Raw genomic sequence first — 25,932 nt, forward strand, 5'->3', positions numbered from 1 at the left:
TTTCAGAGCTTCCAAGGACTTTTAAGTAATGATGCTTAAATACTGTCGGCGATTTCCATCCAGTATACTTTTTCAAATCATCAAAATTCATGTGTTGGAAATAGTTAATTGAGGTGGCAACTGCCTGACATCATGAGCTTTAGGGAAGGAATCAGGGTTGGCTTGCTTTATAAAGTACAGGATCTGTTGCCTGATACCTTTAATAGATAAGTACCACCTTTCTCTCTTAAAGAGAGGACCCGACGAGGATGAGGATGTCCTGGACAGAAAGGCTCGTAAGGTCGATACTGGACAAAGAGAAACATCTTGTGGAAGGGGTATAACCTTCCACGGTTCCCACCTCAACAAAGGATCCTCATTCTTTGCTAAAAAGCTATGTTCTGGAGAAAGTAGAACTTCCCCTGTGGGAAGAAATTCTATATGATTCGGATCTCTGGATAACGCCGACAGTTCTGAAATTCTAGCTCCTGAAGCCAAGCTTAATAAAAATAGAGTTTTTCTTAAGAGCATTATAAATGAACATGTCATATTGTCCGTTTCTGAAGCCAGCTTTAGAACATCATTCAAGAACCACGATACTGACGTAGGCCTCACTGAAGGTCTAAGTCTAGCACAAGCTTTGGGAATAGACGAGAAGTAAGAGTCTGTCAAGTCTATGTTGAAACCGAGTTGAAAAATCTTCTTCAAGGCTGACTTGTTTGTCGTAATAGTGCTAGCTGCTAAGCCTTTTTCAAATAAAGATCTGAAAAAGGATATAGCTGAATTGATTGTCATGATTCTAATATCTGATTCTCTCAGGAAGATTGCCAACTTTTTGACTGCAGCATCATACTGTCTCAAAGTTGAATCCCTTTTATCAGATTCCAAGAAAGAATATTTCGTGGATCAATATCTGCATCTTTTTTTAGCCGCAAACTTCATGAAGTCCATAAAGTTAGGGTTTTGAGAATTCCTGAGAAGCGAACACAGTCTTCGTTTGTACTGACTGGGAGAGCCTGGGATTGGGAATTCGAAGAGGACGAAGACCCAGTTCCAGAATCAGAGGGTACCAATTGCTCTTCGGCCAGTCTTGGGGCTACTAGAGCTATTTGACCCTTGAACGTCCTGAGTTTTGTTCAGTACCTTCAGGAGAAGATTCACTGGAGGAAAGACATAAATCTTCTCCCAGTTGTTCCAATCTATGGACAGGGCGTCCGTGGCATAGGCCAGAGGGTCCAGGTTGGGGGCCACATAACATGGGAGTTTGTGGTTCGCTTGAGATGCGAATAGATCTACTTGTAGACCTGGAACCCTCCGGAGAATCCATTGGAACGAACTGTTGTCCAGTGACCATTCTGACTCCAGAGGAACTGAGCGGATAGAGCATCTGCTATTACGTTTCTCACTCCAGCTATATGGGTGGAGGAGAGGTGCCAACTGAACTTGTCTCCGCCAGGGAGAAGATGGCTACCATGACATGATTCAGATGTCGTGACTTGGAGCCTCCCCTGTTTACGCAATGGACTACCACTGCGCTGTCCAGAACTAGCTTTATGTGGGAGTTCTTTGGCGGACATAACCTTTTCAGAGTCAAGAACACTGCCATCGCTTCTAATACGTTTATATGAAGCCGGGGGGCGGAACTGGGGGTGGGTGACCAGGTTCCTTGAACCTTCTTGAACTGAGAATATCCTCCCCAGCCGCTTAATGAAGCGTCTGTGTGGATGGTAATCCCCGGAGGAGGAAACTGAAGGGGTACTGATATTGACAGGTTCTTCACTTTTGCCAGGGGCGTAGACGATTCCGTAGAACCTGTGGGACTGATGACAACTTGTCCCTGGACCTGACATTTGCTCGTGAGCGCCAGATTCTGGTTAGGTCTTTCAGTTTGGCTTTCATCAAGATGTTTGTCACTGAGGCAAATTGGAGGGAACCTAGGATTCTTTCCTGGCTTCTCCTTGAAGCAAATTTGTGCTTTAGAAATGCTTTACTGACTTCGCTATTTCCTTTCTCTTGGCTGATGGAATCGACAGAGTATGGGAGGATAGATTCCATTGAATGCCCAGCCACTGAAAGTTGGACTCCGGAGTGAGTCTTGATTTTGTCCTGTTTATCTTGAACCCCAGATACTCTAGGAACTGGATTACTTTCAGTGTGGCTTGTGACATTCCTCGACTGTTGGAGCCCAAACTCAACCAATCGTCCGAGATACGCTACTACCATTATCCCCCGAGACCTCAGTTGTTGGACGACTACTTCCGCCAACTTTGTGAACACCCTGGATGCCACGTTCAGACCGAAGGGAACTACCTTGAAGGAGAATGCTTGACTCCTATCTTGAAGCCCAGATAAGGGCGAAAGTGGTGCCCTTGCAATAGGGATATGATAGTATGCGTCTGTAAGATCGATAGAGGTGGTGACGGCCCCACGGGGAGTAAGGTCCGCACCTGCGATATGGTCAGCATTTTGAACTTGTCGCAGCGATGGCCAAGTTTAAGCGGGACAAGTCTAAGATTACCCTTCTTTTTTGTGAGCCTTTCTTTGGAACGCTGAATAAGCGACCTTGAAATTTTAATCTGTTGACTCTCGCTATAGCTCCTTTCTGAAGGAGGTCCTCCGCATACTCCGTCATTTCTTTTGATGGAAGTTTGAAGGAAAGGTCTGGATGGAGGGGGATCCGCGACCCAACAACTCCAACCCAGGCCTTTCGACACAATACTCTGTGCCCACTTGCTGAATCCCCACCGGTGCCGGGAAGAGAAACAGCCTCCCTTCCTACCTTCGAGCTCTCACTGCTGCTGGGTTGAGTGACCTCCGCGGCCTCCACGGAAGTGTTTTCCCCTGTTTGAGAGACCTTCCTGATCCTCTCTGATGAAAAGGATCCCTACCTCTGCCTCCCCTGCCAAAGCGGTCATATTGCTGAAAGGCCTGGCCTTCGAACACTTGGTTGAAGGCTGGGGAGACAGCGTAGGAGGTGGAAGGTTGAGGCTGGGGGGAAATCACGTAGATGGGCTGTGATTGAGCCTTAGAAGTAGAGGGTTGGGCTGATTGTACCAACGGAACAGCCGAAACAGCCTGGGTGAAGCGTTGCTGCTTTTTCTGGTAAGGCTGAAAACGTTTCGGTTTCCGCTGAGACTTACCTCTTGCTGCTTGGTCTTGGCGTCTCTTTGCAGTGAGACCCCAACGATCCTTAAGGCTTTGGTTAAGCCTTGTCGCTTCCGCCTGGACCTCCTTTACCATTGAATCAGGAAAGAGGTCTGCCCCCCAGATGTTGGATGAAAGCAACTTATTCGGCTCATGACGAATAGTCGCTTCCTGGAGGACATGTTTCCGGCAGTTAGTTCTGGCTGTATACAGCGAACTCAAACATATCAGACTGGACTGTTTGCGTCAGTGACTTGGTGAGAAGCTTGAAGAGCGGCTCAGAACCGTAAGAAATAGTCGCTACTTCAGTCATTGCCATGGTATTAATGGACCTGGCTAGCCTAGTCTTGGCCTCAAATTCAGCTTGAATGAGGCTGTCTGGAAGTCTAGGTAGCTTCTCACCAAACTGATCCATAGCACAGTCTGGTTTGAGTTTGCCAGCCGAAAAGGTGTTGGGCAAATCTTCCCACAATTCTCCGAGTGAAGGGAGCAAAGGAGATGTGGGGTCTGCTTCCCTTAGCTGTGGCAACGACTCCCCCTTCTGGGCAGCTGGAATAGTGACCGTTGCTATCTTGCTGAGAAAGGGAAGAGGAGTTCCCTCCTCCATCGTAAAAATGGTGAAGGGACTCTTGAAGGCTTGAATTCTCGTATTTGAACAATCCATATCCTCTAAACACCTGAGCCATTCTCTTTGAGCCTGGTCACGTGAGTAGAGGACTGTCTCCTTAGGGACTTTGTCATCTCTAGTCATGGCTGCGTCAGTGAGTCTGGCGTAGCCAATGAACTTTGGTTGGAGACCCTCCGGGTAGAACTCGAAGTCCTCAATCCTTCGAGTACCACACTCCGGAATGGAAATAAGACCGTCCTGGAAAGGGGCGTATGACGCCACCCTCCAGGGGTTATTCATAGAGAACGGAGGCAGAGAGTCATGAGGTGGGAGCTGAGCTAGCCCGGTGCCGAAAGCTGGGGGAGTAGCTAGAGGGGCCTGATTAAGTCCGGCGATAATATTGTCCTGAGACGTAATCCTGTTGGACAACCGGGAGAACATCTGCTCCATGCTGCTCCTCAGAGAGCCGACCAAGTCTCCCATGTGTTGCAACAGTCCAGCATTGGGATCCAAAACCGGAGCTGCTGCGGAGGTGGATTGGGTAACTTGGAAAACAGGTACCAAGGGGAGAGGAGAAACTGCTGGCTCAGCCGGAGAACGTGGCCTCTCCTTGGAAGACCTGCTCTTTGAGGATTTGGAGCTTGAAACAGAAGCTCTAGACACCTCTGCTCCGGGGTTTGCAGCCGGAGACTTACGAGACGTTGACGCCGACGAAGTCTTTTTGGACGACGACGACGTCTTTTTGAGGGTTTTTACAACCGTCTGTCCCTTGACCTTAGGTCTTACTGAAGCGTCAGGAGAAGTATAAAGGAGCTCAGCTCCTGTAAAGCCTTGGAAGGAAGCTGGAGAATTAGCAGGAGTAGAAGACCCAGTGGCGCCCAAGGGAAGCCCTTGGGCGTCCAACGTACCTACCTCGACCAACAGGTCGGCAACACCTACCATGGGTTCTATATTCAAATCAAGTGTCGCGACGTCCGACGAGATATCTTGGCCTGGTTCCTTTATCGAAGCGGCGAGCTGTTGATGAATCGCCGCCATAGTCGGGGCTGCCTCTGCCGGGTCGACGTAACAACCCGTACGACAATTGGCCGCCGGGAAGATTAGGACAGCCAACCTCTTCTCTAGAATGTAGGGCTGTCCCTTGGCGGCGTTCTTCCCGAATCCGCCGACCCAAGCCCTCAGGGTTGCCAGAGCGGTATCTCTAACAGCGGGAGCCTGGAAGAGAGGGCGTTCATTAGTTTTAAGTTTAAACTTAAGATTAAAACTTAACTAATATTAGGCTTAGTCTAAAGACATAGGGGATGTACCATCCAATATAAAAGGAGCTTAAGCTTAAAATAAAAGATTAAAATTAAACTTAAGATCTAAACATTTATTGGAATTACCGAACGGAGTTGGGAATACTTACCCCGTCTAAGAACTGACTCACGAGATCGTAACATATGGTGCAGGTTTCGTGGAACCAGACCTGCAGATTCCCGTACGGAGTCGCGCATGGAGCGTGGGACCTGCAGACTTCATGTCCACAGGGGTCCTGGAGCATGGCGTTGCATCCTGGATGCTCACAGTTGGTGGTCTGTAAGTGAAAAGATACATGAGTACCCTAAAGACATCACTTACAGGCTAATAGGCTAACAGAACTCCGCTGCATGCCGGAGCGCGAAAAAATTTCGCTGGGCGACACGAACCAATCGCCCAGAAATAGATTTTTCCTTACGTCAAAATCCCTTTTTAATCCTTTTCCCTGTTAGTTTTAATTTTGAGTTTTTTGGTTGTACGAAGGAGGTTGCAGGAGGCAACTCCTTCTTTTGTATACTAATGTTAGTATTTGGTTAGGTGATCGGTTGTGCTTGAGGCTCCTTGCAATTGGTAGTGATAGGCTCTGGCATGTAAGCGGGTTGATCCCCATTGACCAGATCCTGCTTGGATTCTGCCAAGTAAGTGGACTCAGTTCCCATTGGTAGACCCAAAGAGTTCTTCAGCCATAGGTCACGCCCTCGCTGAGACTCTTTAGGCAACGCAGACTAATAGACAGTAACTATCAAGTCTTCTCCCTAAATCAGATAAGAACCAGAGGTTTATATATATATATTTTTTTTTTATTCCTTTAACATGTGTTGTCCCCACTTTCTAAGTAAGTATGTGTCTCTTTCCCTCCACCAAGGGTGTCAATCAGCTAAGTATATATCTGGCAGGGAAGTTCATGTACAAAAATGATATTGTTAGTATACAATAAAGTTTTGTACATACTTACCTGGCAGATATATACGATTGATGGCCCGCCCAGCCTCCCCTCAGGAGACAGGTGGAAGAAAATAACCTGACAAGAAAGGGGGACTGGTTCTTACATCCGCCTCCCAGCGGCGGGTAAGGTAGATCACCTGACCTACCTGTAGCGTGTGCCGCGAGTTTTGAATTTTCTGTCGTGACGTCAGAGACCTAAGCTAAGTATATATCTGCCAGGTAAGTATGTACAAAACTTTATTGTGTACTAACAATATCATATTTCACTTTTTCGGTGTAGTAGTAATATTCCCATAATATTAGTACATTAAGTTAAAAAGATTTTTATGCATACAACTTACCAAGTAGTTACATAGCCATAGTTTCTAAATCCGAAACTATAGCTATGTAACTACTTGGTAAGTATACATGAAAACCTTATAAAAATGTCATATACTATAGTACTTTCTTGGTTATTTTAATCTAAAAATCAACACCATGTAGAAAAAATATTAATGATAATTTCAAGTGTGAGATGGGTGGCAATTGGGATTTTTTAATTAGATTTGTTTTTAAGTGTGGGACACCATGAAAATACAAAACCCGAATAGATCAGGAGAGAGTGGACTGTGCTAGTCTAATTGTGACATTCACAGAGTTGACTGCTGTGTGATTAGGAATCAAATTTTAATTGCAGGACTAATGTATAAACCTACGTTTTACACAGCTCTGGAATACTGACCTTACAGATTGGATTTACTTAATAAAAGAGGAAACTTGGAAGCCATAAGAAAGCTTGTGGTCATTGTTCAACTGCCACCATATCTATTTTTTAATATAGTATTTCAATAAATACTGTTTCATTACTTTAGATTCCCAGTTTTTCTTGTGAACAGTAGATACAACCAGAGTCCATAATGCAATGAATGTTTTAAAGTTATAGATACCATAAACATACATTGTTCTAAAAAAAATCTTGTATATGCAATGTTTAAAATCATAGTTTTTGTAACTATATGACTTTTATTTAACCTGAAATAGGTTGAAACTCCAAATCAGCAAGCGATGAATCCTTTAAGTGAAACTCCTGAATCACATGTGAATGGCATGACTACTCCAGCCAGGCCACCAAGTGCAGCATTAAAAGCAAAAATTCGACCAAAAAAAGGTATTGTTAATAAATTCATGTGTTAGGTATAACTTTAATAGAATTATTTTTTGAAGTAAATTGTGTAATGCAAAATATTGACATGATTCAGGTATATCTAAGTAAGTAAAATTTTGTTCTAACTTTTATCAGCCTTTGATAAAGTGTTCAGCTTTCTTACTATTTTGTAGTTTCATGTTATTTTTTTTACCATATTTTTTAAAAGGATGAAGTCACCAATAATATAGTGTGTCAGGACATCACTTGTGAAATATATATACTATTAAATGATTTGCATGAAAGTGGAAGCCTTAAATTTTAAGTTTTATGCATGACACTTACCTGGCAGGTATATATATATAGCTGTATTTTCTGAAGTCCGACAGAATTTAAAAAACTTCCGACACGCAGTGGTCGGCCAGGTGGTTAGTACCCATTCCCGCCGCTGGGAGGAGGCGGGTATCAGGAACCATTCCCATTTTCTATTCACTAAATTTTCTGTCGCCGGTACTGAAAACACCTGTTTTCAGTACCTCCGGCTTAGGATTTTGGAAACTTCATTTGCCGCTAAGTATCCTAATTGTCTTTTAATTTATTTACTTGGATTTGTGGCTAGGCATACGCTATCTTAAATTGATTTGAATTTGATTCATTTTTGCATAAGATATCTGAATCTAGTTAGGCTAGTTTCAGAGGGTGTTGTCTGCAAAGATAGGGTGTGGCTACCGAAAGCTTCGGTAGTTCCGCACTTGGGGGGCGCAATTAATCAGTAAACATGTCTATTTCCGTAAGGAAAAAGTATGATTCGTATGTACGCAATTAATCAGTAAACGTGTCTAATTCCGTAAGGAAAAAGTTTGTTTAGTATGTACGCTATTAATCAATTACGAAAGTCAGGGTAGTGATACTGCTAACCTTCCGGTAGACTTTATTTTGCCTAACGCTGTTAGTATGGCCTACGGGTTATGACTATGTCTGCGAGAGGTGATCGCTCTCCTTCATTGTGTGAAGAGTTCTACTTCTGTTTTTGTTACGCCTAACCCTGTAATGTTGCCTTCGGGCCCTAAAACAGTGTCTGTAGAGGTTATTGCCCTTTCTCTTATACTATTTCGATTCGTAACTTAGAATCGAAAGTGTTTGCTTTAGAGAGCAATAGTGAAGTGGCTAAGTGCAGTGACAGTGCCCCTTGTGTAGTGGAGGGTGCGTCAGATCGGCCTTATAACGCCTCTAGGTCTAGACCTCTGTCGAACTCCCAGAACCAAGGGAGAGGGCATGTCGAAAGCCGAAGGAGGGTTACAGGGAACCCCACCGATCTGGCGTGCCTTCGGCAGTTTCTGATGAAAATACCCAGACTGCCAAAGTGCGTGCACATGCACGAATCCTGAAGGATTGCTTCTCGTCCTCCGAGGCGTCCTCCCCGCACAAGGGTTGGAGCTCTCGGAAGGACTCGCGCCCTCCTAAGAAGCTTTATAGAAGAGGACGCTTCACGTCCCTTCTCCCTCGTTATGTGTTTCAGTGAGAAGTAAGAAGGCGAAAGTTGCCTGATCACGTGTACTTCTTTCCACCAAGAAATAGGAAAAAGAAGGCAGTTTCTCTCGCTTGTTTTGACGCCTGTCAGGAGCGTGACGCTTTTCTGCACGCTTATTTGGACGATCGGCTTGAACAGGACGCTCGGATGGACGCACTCACCAGTGGACGCCGAGCGTCCTCGCCAGTGGCCGCCGAGCGCGGCACCCGGACGCCGAGCGTCTCGCCAGTGGACGCCGAGCGTCCTCGTCAGTGGACGCCGAGCGTCCTCGTCAGTGACGCCGAGCGCCAGCACGCCAGGACGCCGAGCGTCCTCGGCCAGTGGACGCCGAGCGCGCACCAGAACGTTTCTGTTGAACTCTTCAAGCTCTTGTTTAAGATTTGAGCCTCAAGAAAGTGAACAGAACTTCGTCTTCGAAACCCACAACAAGACCTCGGGTTTCGTGAATTCAAGAGGTCTCTGTCAATATTATATTGCTTTTCGCAAAGGTGGATGGAGTTAAGGAAAGCTCAAGGGAAGATCTCGTTTTCTCTACCTCAGTCAAGACTTTGAGATAAGACAGTTACGGGTTATGTAAAGGCTCGACGTCCTGAACGTCAGGATTTTCGGCAACGTTCAGTAGGATTCTTGCAAAGGCACTCATCAAAAGGACGCTCTTCTCAGGAAAGCGCAAGACAAGACTTCCTTTGCCATACTGCCAATAAATTTAAAGCTTTTTAGACCATCTGAAAGGGTTTTTCAGATGATAGATTTTGTTAGTTTCTAGTCGAGACTTCCATGCCGATTGAGCATCGTCGTTCTACCTACCGTAAGCCCAGTCTTTTAACAGGATTCTTGTCCCTTCCTTGTTTGAGACGGGAATCGAAAAATAAAAGGCTCGACTTCCTGGATTACGTTTTGTCAATTCAGTGACTTTCCCCCATTGACAATATACTATCGTTTTGTCAATGTAAGTGGGTCTCCCCTCATTGACAAAATATCTCTCTGTACCGTTAATGGGTTAGTTCTCATTGACAACATCTCATTAACTTGATATTGCGTAAGCGAATAAGGACAAGGTTCGGAAGAGCTCTCCTTCCTCATTCGCAGACTCGTACAAGAAATAGACTTGTAGACTACGTCAATGAACGCTTATGTCCAGTATCTTAAGAAGCTTGAGATGTCTGGCTTCGATTTCTCTAAGTTTTGTTCATGAAACTTGCCTGTCAGATATGTATGTAGCTGTATTTCCGAATTCAGCTATATATATGTCTGCCAGGTAAGTATGAACCAACTTTATTGTGATATAATAAAATTTTTTTGCCTTGCGTTATTTTACTACTGGTTGGTTCAAGTCATACACGCTTGCTGTAGTTACCTCTTCGGATGGCAACCGAGAGGTCTATTGTCTACTATTTTAAGGACATTTAATCGTCACTCCCTGCAGCCTTCCAGGAGTTTCCGATTTATCTTTTACCGTTGTATGGTAGTGTTCTGACGACACAAACGCATCTATATATTTAGCGTTTTCTGTTTCGCTTAAATATACCAGCTTGAGAGTCTCTTTTTGTTCAAAAAATAACGGACCTATTTCTTCGTAGAATAGGGTAGCTGGCAACCCAGACATAAAGTTAAGAGACGACGTTCGTAAGCTGCTGGCTGCTGCTGTGTCTGACTGTCCAAGTTCCAACCGAGCCACCAGTAACAGATCGTGCGCTGTCATGCGCTGTAGGTTACGTCTCTCTCTCCTGCGGGATTGACTGACTAACCGTATCTCTGTGCTGGCGGTTACGTCTCTCCTGCGGGATTGACTGACTAACTGTATCTCTGTCCTACAATCACGGACTTTAGCCTAAGATTGAGGGGATTTCTTACGTGAATGAATAAACGTTGCATTAGTTTTGCCTTACTATGTTCAACAGAGTTATCTCTTAATCCTTTCGGTGCTCGTTACCGCACGGTATAGAACTACGAGTCTACCGAAACATTGCACTTTTATATGCTCTCCTGCTTAGGCAAAGCGCAGCCTTATAGGGAAGTAAGCATACTCGGGGAGGAATGGATGAGCTTGCTGGGGACCATTTCCTTCCTGAAGAAGTTTGTTTCCCCGAATAGACTGCAATTCAGACCACAGTTTTTTTCCTACCGGGAAACTGAAATATTATTCAAGATCTAGGAATTATTCTGAACATCTCTCAGTGCGTCATGATAAAAAGAAGGTGCCGGACATCTGGATAGTGTTTCAGATGTCCTGGATCTTAATCTGAAAGAAGTAAATGCAATTCGGTAGTCCCTCCAGTCCTCGAAACGAGTTTTTGGAACCAGTGGTCCACATCAACTCTGATATTCCACAGCTCTCTCATATCTTAAGAAGTATCTTCTCTCGGTCCCTGCTCGAGTTTACGAGAAAGAGCCTATTATAACAACAGGCGTAGAATGTAACGATCATCTAGAGGTTCGTTACAGGATTGCAAAAGTCCGTACGAATCGTCTCGATCGACGGCAGCAACGATAGATTACTAACATGCTAGGTATTTTAATTAAGTGGTGTTCTTTTATGGTTGTCTGAGAGGGTTATTTCCTCTTCAGTATGTGAAGTGTAATGTGTTACGTTAGCTTTGTGTGTGGTTCAGGTGGTCTAACTTATCCTAGCATGAATGCCCTGGTAAGAGAGGGCTAGGGTTTCCTGTCAACAAATTGGGTCCCGTCCAGTTGTCAGACCCTTGTTATTAGCTTTCTCAACAAACAGGTCACATCCTAGTTGAAGAGCTACTAAGGTTTAGCAGGCTAAGAGGCAGGACCTACGAAGTCAGCTACCTTAGCAGGTAAGGAACTTAATAAATAATTTTAAATAATTTTAAAAATTAGTTAATTTTTGAATTATGACGATGTTGCTGTCTGTGACCCACCTCCAAATGTGTCAATCAGCTATATATATACCTGCCAGGTAAGTGTCATGCATAAAAATGATATTGTTATGATACAATAAAGTTTTATGCATACTTACCTGGCAGGTATATATAATTAAATTCCCACCCTCCTCCCCTCAGGAGACAGGGTTCAGAGAAAATCTGAGGAAAACGGGAATAGTTCCAAGTACCAGCGCCACGGGAACGTGGGGGAGATCACCTGAACTACCAGTGGTCTAGCGGTTGCCGAGAGTTTTGAAAATTCTGCCAATGCGAACAGACAACAGAGAATGTTGTTTGACAGATTTGCATCTGTCAAACAACAAAGACCTTCACGATCATTGAGGTCTGTGGAATCTCGATTCTAGCTCACCATCTACTTTTTGCCTCGCCTGTTTTCTCGGAGTCAGACACTCGTGCGAGATCAGGCGACATATAGTAGCCCTGAGTTTCTTATTGACGAAGTCGATTGCGGACGACGTTGGGTTGCGTTGATACACCCCCAAGGTTTGCTTAGATTGAATCGCCCAGGCAGTCCAGACACTCATCCTTCAGCTAAGAATAGTGCCTTTTGGTCTTCAGGGTACAGCCTTGCTGTCCTTGATCGTCTGACTGGTCAACTGGTCGTTCACCTGACTTTAGTACAGACTGTGCATTTCCGGATCGAAGCTTTCAATATGGAACTTAGACGTAGTCTGAAGTTCTTGATGTCAAAGCATTCGAACCTCTCCTGCCTGTTAACTTCTTGTATGTGATCAGAAAGGCCTTCTTCTAACCACCCTAGATACGACAAAGAGGGTTAGTGAGATTTTAAGCCATCGTCACAAGTTTTGGCTTTAGAGAACACAAGGAGGTGTGCTCTCTAAGCCTTTCGTTATGGCCTAAGAATGGAAACCCTTTTTGTCCTTGGGCCAGGATCTTGGAAGCAAGGATGGCACAAGTTAGTGGGCAGGAGCCAGAGAGAGTCCTGTGCCCTGTCAGGTCTCTCAAGTTTTATCTACTTAAAATCAAGAAAGTCGAAGTCAGTCGGGCAATCTGCAGTGTTCCGAAAAAGACCAGACTTGCCCATATCGAAGTACACCCTGGTTTTAGGGTTAAGGAGTTCTTTCAAAAAAATGCTCCTTCATTGTGTTTTTGCACAAAGATTTTGAAAAGCTTTTTTATCTGAATGCTCACGAGGTGAGGGCGCGGCCTCGGAAGCATTCAACAGAGCATGGCACTCAGCAACATCCTGAGTACCATGTTTTAGCGAAGCAACTCTGGGTTCACTTCACACTCCCTGCGAGATGTGAAGATGGCATATGAGATCTGCTGCTCGCTAGGGCCATACGTGTCTGCAGACACAATCTTGGGGGCAAGAAGTACTACTCATCCTATCCTGTAGAAAATGGTTAGGAAGAGCTCTTAATTTAGTTGTGGAGTCGCTGACAACGGCGACTTCTTAACTCTGAAGCCTTAGTTAACACACATTAACTTTGGCTAGGTTGGTCAGGTGGTGATATATATAATTATATATATATATTTATTTTACTTCTTAGCCCTCATGGTATGGTCAATATGGTCTAGTCACATTGTGGTCACGCCCCCGTTGACAGATCATCTGAAGTGCACCAGCTTCATAGGTCTCTACCTCGCTGGCAACTCTAGTAAAGCAGAAGCAGACTTGGGTGACAGTAATCACGAAGTCGGCTATGCTAACAGGTGGAACCAAGATGTAAATCATCTGCATGCATTTGTGTCCCAAAATCCTTCTATTCTGTCCCTTCCCACCTCCAACGGTGGGGTTCAACTATATATATATATCTGACAGGTAAGTTCATGAGCAAAATGATATTGTTATGATACAATAAAGTTTGTTCATACTTAACTGGCAGATATATATATATTCAAGTACCCACCCACCTCCCCTCAGGGGACAGTGGAAATAAAAATTATGAATAGAAAATGGGAATGGTTCCTGATACCCGCCTCCCAGCGGCGGGAATGGGTACTAACCACCTGGCCGACCACTGCGTGTGTCGGAAGTTTTTTAAATTCTGTCGGACTTCAGAAAATACAGCTATATATATACCTGCCAGGTAAGTATGCATAAAACTTTATTGTATCATAACAATATCATTTTTAATACAAATACTGTACATGTACTATTGGGTTGGAGGGTGTTGTGCTATGTAAAAACACACTACAGAGCTAGAACTATCTCCAAGTAATGTCAGTATGTTCTTCAAGATAATCAGCAAATCAAGTATCACCATTAACTACAGATAAAGCACAACTTCAACTGTGATGCCGTAAACTGGTTAAAATCCACTTAATTTTGTGAGTTTTATGATAATTCTGTAATTATTTACAGTCTGTTAATTTCAGATAAAGTAATTTTATCTGATAACTTATCTTAGGATTCTGACTTATAATTTGATATTGATTTCCATGGGCAATGCTTGGTTATTCCACTAGAACTCCTTATGTCTGTTGATTGAAGAGTCTTTAGGAATACGTACAGAAGTTTGGTGGATCACTGGCATTTTGTTGGGAGAGATATAAAAATGAATGAAAACCTTGGAAATGCAGTAACCTAACCATCCTAATGTAAACTAATATAGAGTGCTTGGTTCTGCATCGTGAAATTAAATTTGTCAATGACCTGAAAATATTTTAGAGAAACAATTAGTTCTTGTGAGAAAATGAACATTCATTATATATATATGGATTATTTTGTTCTTTGCCAACCAAACTTTTTCTGCTCCTCGTCATCATGACTGTCGTTCGTCTACTTAGTGTGTAGTTTTAATTTGTTGAAATCTACTTATTCAGTAGTTTTAATAGATCACAGAGATGCTGGCATCTCGCTTCTAGTCTGTCCTCTCCCAGGCTTTTGCCATCAGGTGTGTGGACTCGCTTGCCTTCTCATATACGCTCTTAAAGCTGGAAGTACCAACTTGTCGTCTGTTGAAGAGAAAGTGGATCAGCGCTCAATCCTGCTTTGGTATTTTGGATGGACACCACGTTTAGGTGCTCGGATCTCTCTTTCTCCTTTTTTTTTTTTTTTTTTTTTTTTTTTTTGTGCAAGCACCAATATCCATTCAGGCACTGCAATATCTGAGGAGCTACACTCCCATGGTCCAGCTCGCCCGGAGCTTTCCTTGTCTTCCCTGGCAATGGCTGTTGGTAGTTTGGTGCTAAATGTTGAATGCCCAATGATGAAAGTTGCCTCGTTCGTCTTCGTCAACAGTAAACTATATTTTGTTTGCTCCCATGTCCTACCACTTGGTTAGGACATCACTTTGAGATGTACAGGAAGCTCTCTGTATAGTTCTCTTTGTGAGATTTTTTATCATGGAGAAAACAGATGCGTGGCGAGACGTGGCAAGTTCTCTCCATCTTTTGGTGCATTCAACTCCGCTCAACTCTTACGTTCCCCAATCTAACCAGTTATAATGAAATTAATATTAATAATACTTACCTGTATAATTTATCTAGTCCCACCCATCCTACCCCATGATCTGCCTATCACAACTGATTTTCAAGGGAAGGTTTTGTAACTGTCAAAGAGCAGTGTTGCCAACTGGCAGACAGAATAGGAGGTAACAAGGTTGCCAATGTGGTCAATTTTGGCACTGTTTTCGAGGTTTTAGGGGTAGATGAATTATACAGGTAAGTATTATTAATATTGATTTTATTTTAAAAATTCCATATGTATATGTTCGAGATTTTGTGCCATACAATTTAAGTGGATTTTGCTACAATACTTCTGTTTTAATGACTGACAACATTGAACTTTTTGCTTAACCAGGTTTGATCATTAAAAGTATTCCACAGAGCAGTACAGTACGTACTAGATTAGATTTTAGCTTACTTTTAATGGTGATTTTTATTTTTATTTTGTGATTATAAAGATTTTTGTGAATTTTTTTTCCTTATGTAGTTATGGAGAATCAAAAGTGTGATAGTTATAGAGAAGGCTCACTAAAATTCTGTCCATATAAGTAATATAGTTTTAAGAACAAACCCTAACTGATATGTGTATGTTTAGAGGTAAAAGAATTGTAATTTTCAGCTCCAGAACTCCAAACAATTGAGCGGCGGAACTGGCTGATTCATTTACATTATGTGCGAAAAGAATTTGAACTTTGTAAGCAGCTTATCCGTGAACAGTTGGATGAAACGCGAGGGATGTGTGAATATGCTAATTATGTTCAGGTAAATGTGAACCTTTTTATTTTACTAACACCTTAAACTCATTTTAACAGTATGGTGGCCAGGCTATGGAATTTTAAGATGACTATCCAGTGAAACCATCACTAAAGTAAATACAGGTGCACTAAATGATCTTCCCATTGTGGCGGGATCACAAGCTAAAACCAAAAAACTCTAAAACCACATTTGTACTCACCACATACATGACACACTCAGGGCGAGGAGCTGCACAGTCCGCTGGATACGGCCGTCATAACACAATACACAAACAAACAAACAAGGACTACAACCATACAACAATTTAACAACAATACAACAAAAGACCATGGCACAAACAACCACTAACATAAAAATAAATGCAACAAGTCAATACAACCACCTACAACATGAAGGAACCACAACAACATTCAAAAACTCACAACTCTAACAACTCATCTACAACACAACAGAACTCACAAGCTTAACAACTCTCCAACAAGCACAACTTCAGCAACACAGGCACAACAACTCTAAGCATACATCAACAATAATTTAAACAACAATTCAAAAACACTATATATAACTTACCATTAATGCCTTAATACTGACTCCAGTGACTGTTTACTGACTGATTGCCCCCCGTAGGGCGTTAGTGCCATCAGTGCACCTCATTCCGTGCAATGTAGGCATCAATTAAGGTTCGTTGCAGCGTCCCTTCAGCCCCTAACTGCAACAACTTTCATTCATTGTACTGTACCTCCTTTCATATTCTCTCCCATCTTATTGTCCTACCTCTCGTAACAATTGTTCATAGTGCAACTGCAAGGTTTTCCTCCTGTAACACCTTTCAAACCTTTTACTGTCAATTTCCGTTTCAGCGCTGAATGGCCTTAGTTACCCTAGTGCTTGGCATAATGACAAAAATCTATATAAATAAAAAAAATAAGTTGACTGCCTGACTGACTGACACAGCAACTGCACCAGCAGACAACCCAGAATCACCAACAAGCAATTCAATCGTTAACCATCCATCCACCAATTATGCCCTCTCTCTCTCTCTCTCTCTCTCTCTCTCTCTCTCTCTCTCTCTCTCTCTCTCTCTCTCTCTCCCTCTCTCTCCTCTCTCTCTCTCTCTCCAAAACCACTAACACAAAAAGTACATCTACACGATCTTAACAGCGTATCAATCTCTCTCTCTCTCTCTCTCTCTCTCTCTCTCTCTCTCTCTCTCTCTCTCTCTCTCTCTCTCTCTCTCAAAACCACAAACACAAATAGTACATACTACACAATCTTAACAGCGATATCAACTTTCTCTCTCTCTCTCTCTCTCTCTCTCTCTCTCTCTCTCTCTCTCTCTCTCTCTCTCTCTCTCTCAAAGATTTTGTCAAATGCAATAACCCAATAAACAGATCCTTCCTCCACATTAAGAGCAAATCATTTTTTAGCTAGTCCTGAAGTTAGTTGGTTCAGTTTTCCCTAGTGAGCAGTCATCCATTTTTATCAGTTTTTGTTAGGTAAAGAAATATATGTTATGTTTATGTAAATTGATTTTCATTATTTCTTTGTCACTTTTGTACAGTATGCACCCTTGTCAGAATTTTCCAAATAACTATACTAACATCCTATCTGTGGTATGCTCCTTTTGTTAATCCAAAGTGCTTATGTTAGTGCTGTTTCATGAATTATTGTGTGATCACAGTAAAATTTCTAGGGTGAAGTAAGTAGCTTACCAATTAATTACATAGCTATTAGTTTCTACTTGAACAGCAGCTCAAAATTTTTTTTTTTTTTTTAACTCATTTGGGCTCTTTTTCTTTTTTGTTGTTGTAGGTAACTAGTTCCGCCCACTTTTGGGAAAGGTTAGACATAACATAGCTGAAAGACTTGATTCATTTCTGCCGGTCAACTACTTAACATAGGTTGTTTAGGAGCTCTTAAATTTTCTGGGCTCAGCTCGTGTCGGCCTATGAAAGGATCCTTAATATCATTCTTTCTAGGTAAAATTAATCTAAAATTACCAGAGAAAAACAAAATTAAGAAAATGTCAGTAAAACTGACTCGCTCACTCTTAAAAAGAAGTGTCGGTATGGTAATAGGGGCGAGTGGGAATCACTACCACGAGACATTCACCAATTAGAACTTCCAATCAGAATCCCCTTAAGAGAGAGCTGATACCAACGGGCGATGCAGCCGTTACTACTACTACTAGAGGACGCCACGGACAGCAGCGCCCCTAGCGGACATCCTTAATCATTAGCGCTAGCGTCCAGACGCATTATTTTTCTGTGCTGTGCTTATTTCGGGATTTATCCTATTCTTCACCATGGAACGCTCTGCAATTGCAACGGCTAAGTTAAGTAACTCATAAGTAATGTTCTACTGCATTTTTATCTTCCGGGTACCAGTATTTTCCTCCTAATAGGTCATATACGGTTTCCCGGTTGTCTCGTGGTGGCGCCATGCTGCCTCGTTAAGAATTCCCGGTCCTCCATACTGGGACTTCTTATACTTATGGGCTTACTATATTACGTTCATTGTCTTTTACATCGAGTTTTAGCTAGTTTAGCCCCCCTACCATTTCTCTTAGTTTGGTATTTAGGGCTATTATTATTATTCCTGCCCAGCATCCCGGCTCTTGCTCTTCATCGGCGGCTATCGCTGGCTCCGATAGGCTTCTGTTTCTTGGAACAGTCTGCCTCCTCCTCCTCCTGGGCTTCTTTCTCTTTTACTAAAAGTGTCTTTTCCATCTTTTCGATGTAATATATATTATATTTAGGGTGTTAGGCTAGCCTAGGTGCATGTTCCTTGTATTGGTACAGCCTGGTTCACGTGGCCCTCCCACGGTTGTGTTGCTCGCGGCCTAGGCCACTTGCGGTCACGTGTTCCATCGCACCTTACCCTGCCCCTGCCCTCCCTACCTGGTATAGGGAGGTGCTGGGGGACCCCTTGGTTGTCATGACAACCTCAGTCGCCTTCTCTCTCCCTCTCTGAGGTGGCCAGGGGTTCCTCCCAGCGGGGGGTATAGGGCGACCACTCATGAGGTACCGGGTCTCCGAGCGGGTAGTCGGTGAGGCGGGGAGGAGTAGGCCATCCCCCCCCCTCTCTCTCTCCCGCCGTGTTACGCCGAGACCTTCCTCCCCCCCCTCCCCAGTTGCTCAGCCACCTTCCCTCGCTATAACGAAAGGAGCCTTCCGTCGCAGCCGGGGCACCTTTGGTTATAGATTACTGGCTCCGCTAGCGGGCGGGGTGGGCTCTACTAGTGGTCGGTTGCTTGCCTACTATATCCTTACATCTCTCCCCCGCTACCGGAAGGGAGCTTGCTTCTTACCCGGGCACTCTTCTAGTAGACGGGTGGAGAAAGGTTTGTTATTATTGTTATTTTAAGGATATACCCTAATTTTACGATGAATTGTTTAATTTTATTATTTATATATATCTACCATCCCCGCCATTTTCCGTCGTGGTTTCCATTTACCACCCCTCCTGGTTGGTTTCCTTTTGTGTCCCCGCCATCAGCGGAGCTATAGCCTAGGACACCCAACCAACCTTGTTACCACACGTATTATGGCGGGGCTCTGGTTTAATCTAACTTTATCGCTCCGGCACCAGCGGAGCAACTGTTAGGCTGTAAGTGTTCTCCTGATACTCATGTATCTTTCCACTTACAGGCTACCAACTGTCAGGTCCCGGCGTGCAACGCGACGTTGTACGACCCTGCGGCACGATGAGTGCAGGTCTCACGCCCCTTGTGCCACATCATTCAACGAGATGATCGTCTGGCACCCAGAAGCCTGCGCCATCTGCTACGACCTAGTCGGTCAGCTGGGAGAGGGGGTAAGTCCATTATAGGCTTCCTTTTCATTTTACTAACAACTCTTAGTCATAAGTTTGTTAACCCCGTTCCGCCATTAGAAGCTCATCTCGCCCTTTCTTTCAGGCTACTGGTGTGAGGGAGGTCGCCCTCGCTACCCTGAAAGCGTGGGTGGGCGGCTTCGGGAAGAACGCCGCCAAAGGCCAGCCGTACATCCTGGACAAGAAGCTGGCCGTCCAGATCTTCCCTGCGGGCAAGTCAGCTGGGTATGTTGACCCCTTGTCCGCAGCCCCTCTAATAGCCTCCATCCAGCAAGATCTCCAGCAATCTTTTGGGGTCGTAGCTTCCCAGGAGTCGGTCCCGGACGTCGCTGCCCTGGACCTAAACATCGAGCCCATGGCGGTAGGGGCAGAGGATTTGTTGGTTGAGGTAGGTGTGTCGGGCGCCCAAGGTCTTTCCTTGGGTGCTCCTGGATCTTCTCCTGTCCCTTCCTCGAGCGCTTCTTTCCAAGGCTTTGTGGGATCTGAGATCCCTACCCGCTCTCCCGCTCTCTCTGTACCCCCAAAGGTGAAGGGACAGAGAGAACCGAAGACTCTATCTAAGACAACTTCTAGGAAGTCGTCTTCGTCTTCTTCGGCTAGGAAGTCTTCGACTTCCTACGCCGACGCGGTGAAAGCCAAGCCGAGTTCTTCTCACTCGAAGAGCTCTAGAAGCAAGGCTTCTAAGGAGAAGGCCTCGCGCTCCCGCCGAGCCAATGCCTTCTCCTGCCTCCACCGCTTCCACTCCGGCAACGCCGGTGGGAGGAGCAGGACCTAGCACCTTTGATCCCACTGCCTTCTCAGCAGTGGTGATGCAACAGGTGGGCGAGTTGGTTGGCTCGCAAGTCTCCGCCCTGGGGACGAGATTTGAGCAGATGTTCGCACAACTGTCGAGCACTCTGTCTCAATCAGGCCAGTCCATACAAGATCTCTCTAACAGGTTAGAGAGAATGAGGACCGAGTAGCTGGGCTCTCTCAGGTCCCTCTTCCAGTCTCCCCAGTGCCAAGCACTGGCATTCTCCAGCTCCCGCCATACGACTCTCTGCCAGCTTTCTCCATGGAGAATCCATGGAGAGTAGCTGCCTACGCTCCTTTTAAGGATGGGATGATCTCTATCCCGGAGTGTGGAACTCGGAGGATTGAGGACTTCGAGTTTTACCCTCCGGGTCTGACGCAGCCTTTCATCGGTTATGCTAGGCTGACTGTACGGCTCTTACTAGGGAAGACAAGATCTCTAGGGAGTCTGTTCTATACAGTAGGGATCATGCCCAGCGGGAATGGGTTCACTGCCTTGAGGACTGGGAGTGCACGAACACTAAGCTCCAGGCCTATAAGAGTCCTTTTACTATTTTCGCGACGGAAGAGGAGGCTTCTCTTCCGTTCGCCACGAAAATAGTAGAGAAGACCCTTCAGGCAGTCCTCAAGGATGAGCCCATGCCACAGTTAAGAGAGGCGGAGTCTACTTCTCCGCTCTTCCCGGCTTTCGGAGAATTGTGGGAGAACTTGCCAGCTACGTTCACGCTTGTAAAGCTCAACCGGACTGCGCCATGGACCAGTTCGGCGAGAAGCTGCCAAGGCTGCCTGATTCCCTGATTCAGGCAGAGTTCGACGCTCGCGGAACCAGGTTTGGCAGGTCCCTCAATTCTCTTATAATAACGGAAATGGCTGCTCTCTCATATGCGACGGAACCGCTGTTTAAGATCTTGGCAAAATCCAGTTTCAGACGGTCCTAACAGATGCTTTCGACTTCTTCCAAGCTAGGAGGAATTGCCGAAAGCACGTTCTGCAGGAGTGCACTATTAGGCATGAGCCTAATAGACTCTTGGCTTCTAGCATGTGGGGAGCGGATCTCTTCCCAGAGTCCGCTGTTAATGAAGTGCACCACGAGGCTGTTAGGCTCAACCAGAGCCTTAGAGCTAGGTGGGGTAATTTGTCAAAGAGGAAACAAGAATCCGTCCCCACTGCTGGTAAGAAACAAAAGAAGGCTGGTAAGAGGTTCCAGCCGTATCAGAAACACCAGCAACAGCAGCAATTTGTGCAGGCCGTCCCGGTTACCCAACAGGGACAACCTGCTAGTTCGAAACAGAACCAGCCCATCCTCCTGTTGTCTCCTCAATCACAGCCGTCGACCTCCTACGCAATCTCGCCGGCCTTCAACCCTACATATGAGGCTCAGGCTACAAACAACCGAGAGGTAGGGCGAGAGGTTACTTTCGCCAGCGTGGCGCAGGAAGGGCGACAAGGAGCAGGCAGTTCAGAGGAGGGCGTGGTGGTCAACCCGCCCATCAACAATGAGGCTCCCCAGGTAGGAGGGAGGCTGTTCCTCTTCCGCCACAGGTGGGGGTTCAGCAATTGGGCACAGAGCATAGTGTCCAAAGGATTGGGTTGGAGTTGGATCAAAGATCCGCCTCCAATCAAATCATTCCACCAAATACCATCAGAGGAATTGACAGATTACGCGGAGGAACTCCTTCAGAAAGGAGCTATTGCGAGAGTCAAGCATCTAAAATTTCAAGGTCGCTTATTCAGCGTGCCAAAGAAAGGCTCAACAAAAAGAAGAGTAATCTTAGACTTGTCAAAGCTAAACTCTTTCATTCGTTGCGACAAGTTCAAGATGCTTACCCTCTCGCAAGTAAGGACCTTACTTCCGCGTGGAGCCGTCACATGCTCCATCGATCTTACAGACGCATACTATCATATCCCTATAGCCAGGCACTTCCGCCCATTCCTAGGATTCAGGCTAGGAAATCAGACATTCTCATTCAAAGTGATGCCCTTCGGTCTGAATGTAGCCCCCAGGGTATTCACGAAAATAGCAGAAGTGGTTGTACAGCAATTGAGAACTCAGGGAATCATGGTAGCAGCATACTCGACGATTGGTTGATCTGGGCACCAACCGTCGAGGAATGTCTCAAAGCCACCAAAAAGGTAGTTCACTTTCTGGAACATCTGGGGTTCCAGATAAACAAAACGAAATCCAGACTTACCCCGGAGTCTCGTTTCAGTGGCTGGGAATCCAATGGGATTTGTCTTCCCACAATCTGTCAATTCCAGTGGCCAAACGGAGGGAAATAGCAAAAAATCTGTAAGGCAATTTCTCAAATGCAAACAAACATCAAGGAGAAACCAGGAGAGAATCCTAGGGTCCCTTCAGTTTGCTTCGGTAACAGATATCCTCCTGAAAGCAAGGCTAAAAGATTTAAATCGAATTTGGCGTTCGAGAGCAAACACCAAATCTCGAGACAAGTTGTCAGTAATCCCACAGATCCTCCGCAATCAACTCCGTCCATGGTCAAAAGTAAAGAACTTTAGCCAAGAAGGTACCCCTTCAATATCCCCTTCCAGTGTTAACCATTCACACGGATGCCTCCCTGTCCGGGTGGGGGGGATACTCTCAGTTCAAACAGGTTCAGGGGACTTGGTCAGTTCAATTTCGCCAGCTCCACATAAACGTTCTGGAAGCAATGGCAGTATTTCCTTACCTTGAAGAGACTGCTTCCCCCGAAGAAGTCTCATCTAAGGCTAGTTTTGGACAGTGCAGTGGTAGTTCATTGCATCAACAGAGGAGGGTCCAAATCCAAGCATGTGAATCATGTCATGATAGCCATCTTTGCCCTAGCAAACAAACACAAATGGCATCTGTCTGCCACTCACCTGGCAGGGGTAAGAAATGTGATAGCAGACGCTCTGTCCCGGTCAGTTCCTCTGGAATCAGAATGGTCTCTAGACGTCGGGTCATTCCAGTGGATAAGCCTGAGAGTCCCAGGTCTCCAAGTGGATCTCTTCGCCTCACAAGCGAACCACAAGCTCCCTTGCTATGTGGCCCCCAACCTGGACCCTCTGGCTTATGCCACGGACGCCCTGTCGTTGGATTGGAATCAGTGGAGAAGAATTTATGTTTTTCCTCCAGTGAATCTCCTCTTGAAAGTCCTAAGCAAACTAAGGTCTTTCAAAGGGATAGTAGCTCTGATTGCACCGGACTGGCCCAAGAGCAACTGGTATCCTCTTCTTCTGGAATTGGGCCTCCGACCTCAACGGATCCCCAATCCCAAGCTATCACAATCAGTACAAATGAGGACTGTGTTCGCTTCCTCAGGAATTCTCCAGACCCTAACTTTATGGACTTCATGAAGTTTGCGGCTAATAAAGATGCTAATATTGATCCACAGAATATTCTCTTCCTAGAATCAGATAAGAGAGAGTCAACCATTAGACAATATGCACAGCTGTTAAAAATTAGCATCTTTCCTGAAAGAATCAAACACTACAACCATGACAGTTAATCTAGCTATATCCTTTTTCAGATCCTTGTTTGAAAAAGGTTTAGCAGCTAGCACTATTACCACTCATAAATCGGCTTTGAAGAAGATCTTTCAAGTAGGTTTTCAGATAGATCTGACTGAATCTTATTTCACGTCTATCCCTAAAGCCTGTGCTAGACTTAGACCTTCTCAAAGGCCTACTGCAGTTTCATGGTTCTTAAATGATGTCCTCAAACTAGCTTCAGATACTGACAAACTCGTCTTGTACATTCATAATGCTCCTGAGAAAGACATTATTCTTATTAAGTCTAGCTTCAGGAGCTAGAATTTCAGAACTGTCGGCTCTATCCAGGGATGCGGGTCATGTTGGAAATTCCCTTCCCATCAGGAGAAGTTCTACTTGCTCCGGATCGTAGCTTTTTTAGCCAAAATGAGGATCCTCTTGCAAGGTGGGCCCCCTTGGAAAGTTATCCCACTTCCCCAGGATCCTTCTCTCTGCCCAGTATCAACTCTAAGAGCCTTTCTATCTCGTACTTCCTCAAGATCCTCAGGTGCTCTCTTCATGAGAGAAAAAGGTGGTACTTTGTCAGTAAAAGGTATTAGGCAACAAATCCTTTACTTCATTAAACAAGCCAACCCTGATTCATTCCCAAAAGCACATGATATCAGGGGAGTAGCCACCTCAATTAATTACTTTCAACATATGAACTTTGAGGATCTTAAAAAGTATACTGGATGGAGATCCCCGACAGTCTTTAAACGTCATTATCTAAAGTCCTTGGAATCTTTAAAGTTTTCAGCAGTAGCAGCGGGAAACATTGTTTCTCCTGATACTGTATAGTAGTCGTAGTACAGATCCAGGTCTCCTTTCTACCTACATCATCCAACATGCCTCACCCTATCGCCATGCTACTCGGATATCCTAGCCTTAGCCGCTGAATCATAATAGTGGATTGTCCCTTATTTTTTTGCTAGGGACATCCACACTTGTACTGATGGTGTACTTCAGTGTACCTACCCTTATTTTTATGCTAGGGTAGGCACAACAAGTGTTTGTATATTTTGTAAATAATTTTCAAGTAAATCCCTTTTGTTTATATTACACTGCATCATTGTTTTTTACTGTGGTTACTGTATTTTAAGTACTTTAAATTACTAACGTTCTGTTATATTACTGTTTAGGATAAGTTAGTTTAAGTACTTAGTTTGTATGCTGTAATTGATTTACTTATATTATATCCATCATTTTACAACTGATTTTCATTTGTCCCTTTTTTCCCATCTTGTCTGTTTCTCTGGTACTCTTTCATAGGCCGACACGAGCTGAGCCCAGAAAAGGGATTTTGACGAAGGAAAAATCTATTTCTGGGTGATTGGCTCGTGTCGCCCTATGAAACCCACCCTATGTTGTTTTCCCCCCCATGCAGGACAAGATGTTTTTAGATTAAGGATGTCCGCTAGGGGCGCTGCTGTCCGTGGCGTCCTCTAGTAGTAGTAGTAACGGCTGCATCGCCCGTTGGTATCAGCTCTCTCTTAAGGGGATTCTGATTGGAAGTTCTAATTGGTGAATGTCTCGTGGTAGTGATTCCCACTCGCCCCTATTACCATACCGACACTTCTTTTTAAGAGTGAGCGAGTCAGTTTTACTGACATTTTCTTAATTTTGTTTTTCTCTGGTAATTTTAGATTAATTTTACCTAGAAAGAATGATATTAAGGATCCTTTCATAGGGCGACACGAGCCAATCACCCAGAAATAGATTTTTCCTTCGTCAAAATCCCTTTTTTGGTCACTGGATGGTTATCTTTTCACCACCTTTGGTGACACATTCTCATATTTTTGGTAGCACTAATTAGATTAGCCTAGCTTAATTAAGACTTCTTTACCGATTGAAAATTTTGAGTTTGTATATTAGACTTACCCAGTAATTATATAGCTATTAGTTTCCACAGACAGCAGCCTAATTCAGTTTTCGTGGGAGCGCTTCGATTGCTCAGTGTAGGTACTATGTATACAGTGCCATCCCCCAACGGCAATACTAGGAACAACTTAGCAAAGCACTTCATTCTGTTTCCTCCTGTGCTTGACTAAACATGAAGTGCTTACAGCAGCTTGTTCTTATTTTCTGG

At 44.5% G+C, this 25,932-nt stretch overlaps 1 protein-coding gene across 1 annotated transcript in view; it reads left to right on the plus strand.

Annotated features, from left to right (window-relative positions):
* The window catches only part of LOC135211099 (Bardet-Biedl syndrome 4 protein-like), a gene marked incomplete at its 3' end in the record, with an annotated part of 240,495 nt that overhangs the window by 84,537 nt on the left and 130,026 nt on the right, over positions 1-25,932 (plus strand). Inside the window, 2 exon segments of the mRNA XM_064244182.1 lie at positions 6,995-7,121; positions 15,574-15,716. Coding sequence (XP_064100252.1) covers positions 6,995-7,121; positions 15,574-15,716 — 270 coding nt within the window.

This window comes from Macrobrachium nipponense, chromosome 4, assembly GCF_015104395.2.
Source record: "Macrobrachium nipponense isolate FS-2020 chromosome 4, ASM1510439v2, whole genome shotgun sequence".
Taxonomy (NCBI): domain Eukaryota; kingdom Metazoa; phylum Arthropoda; class Malacostraca; order Decapoda; family Palaemonidae; genus Macrobrachium; species Macrobrachium nipponense.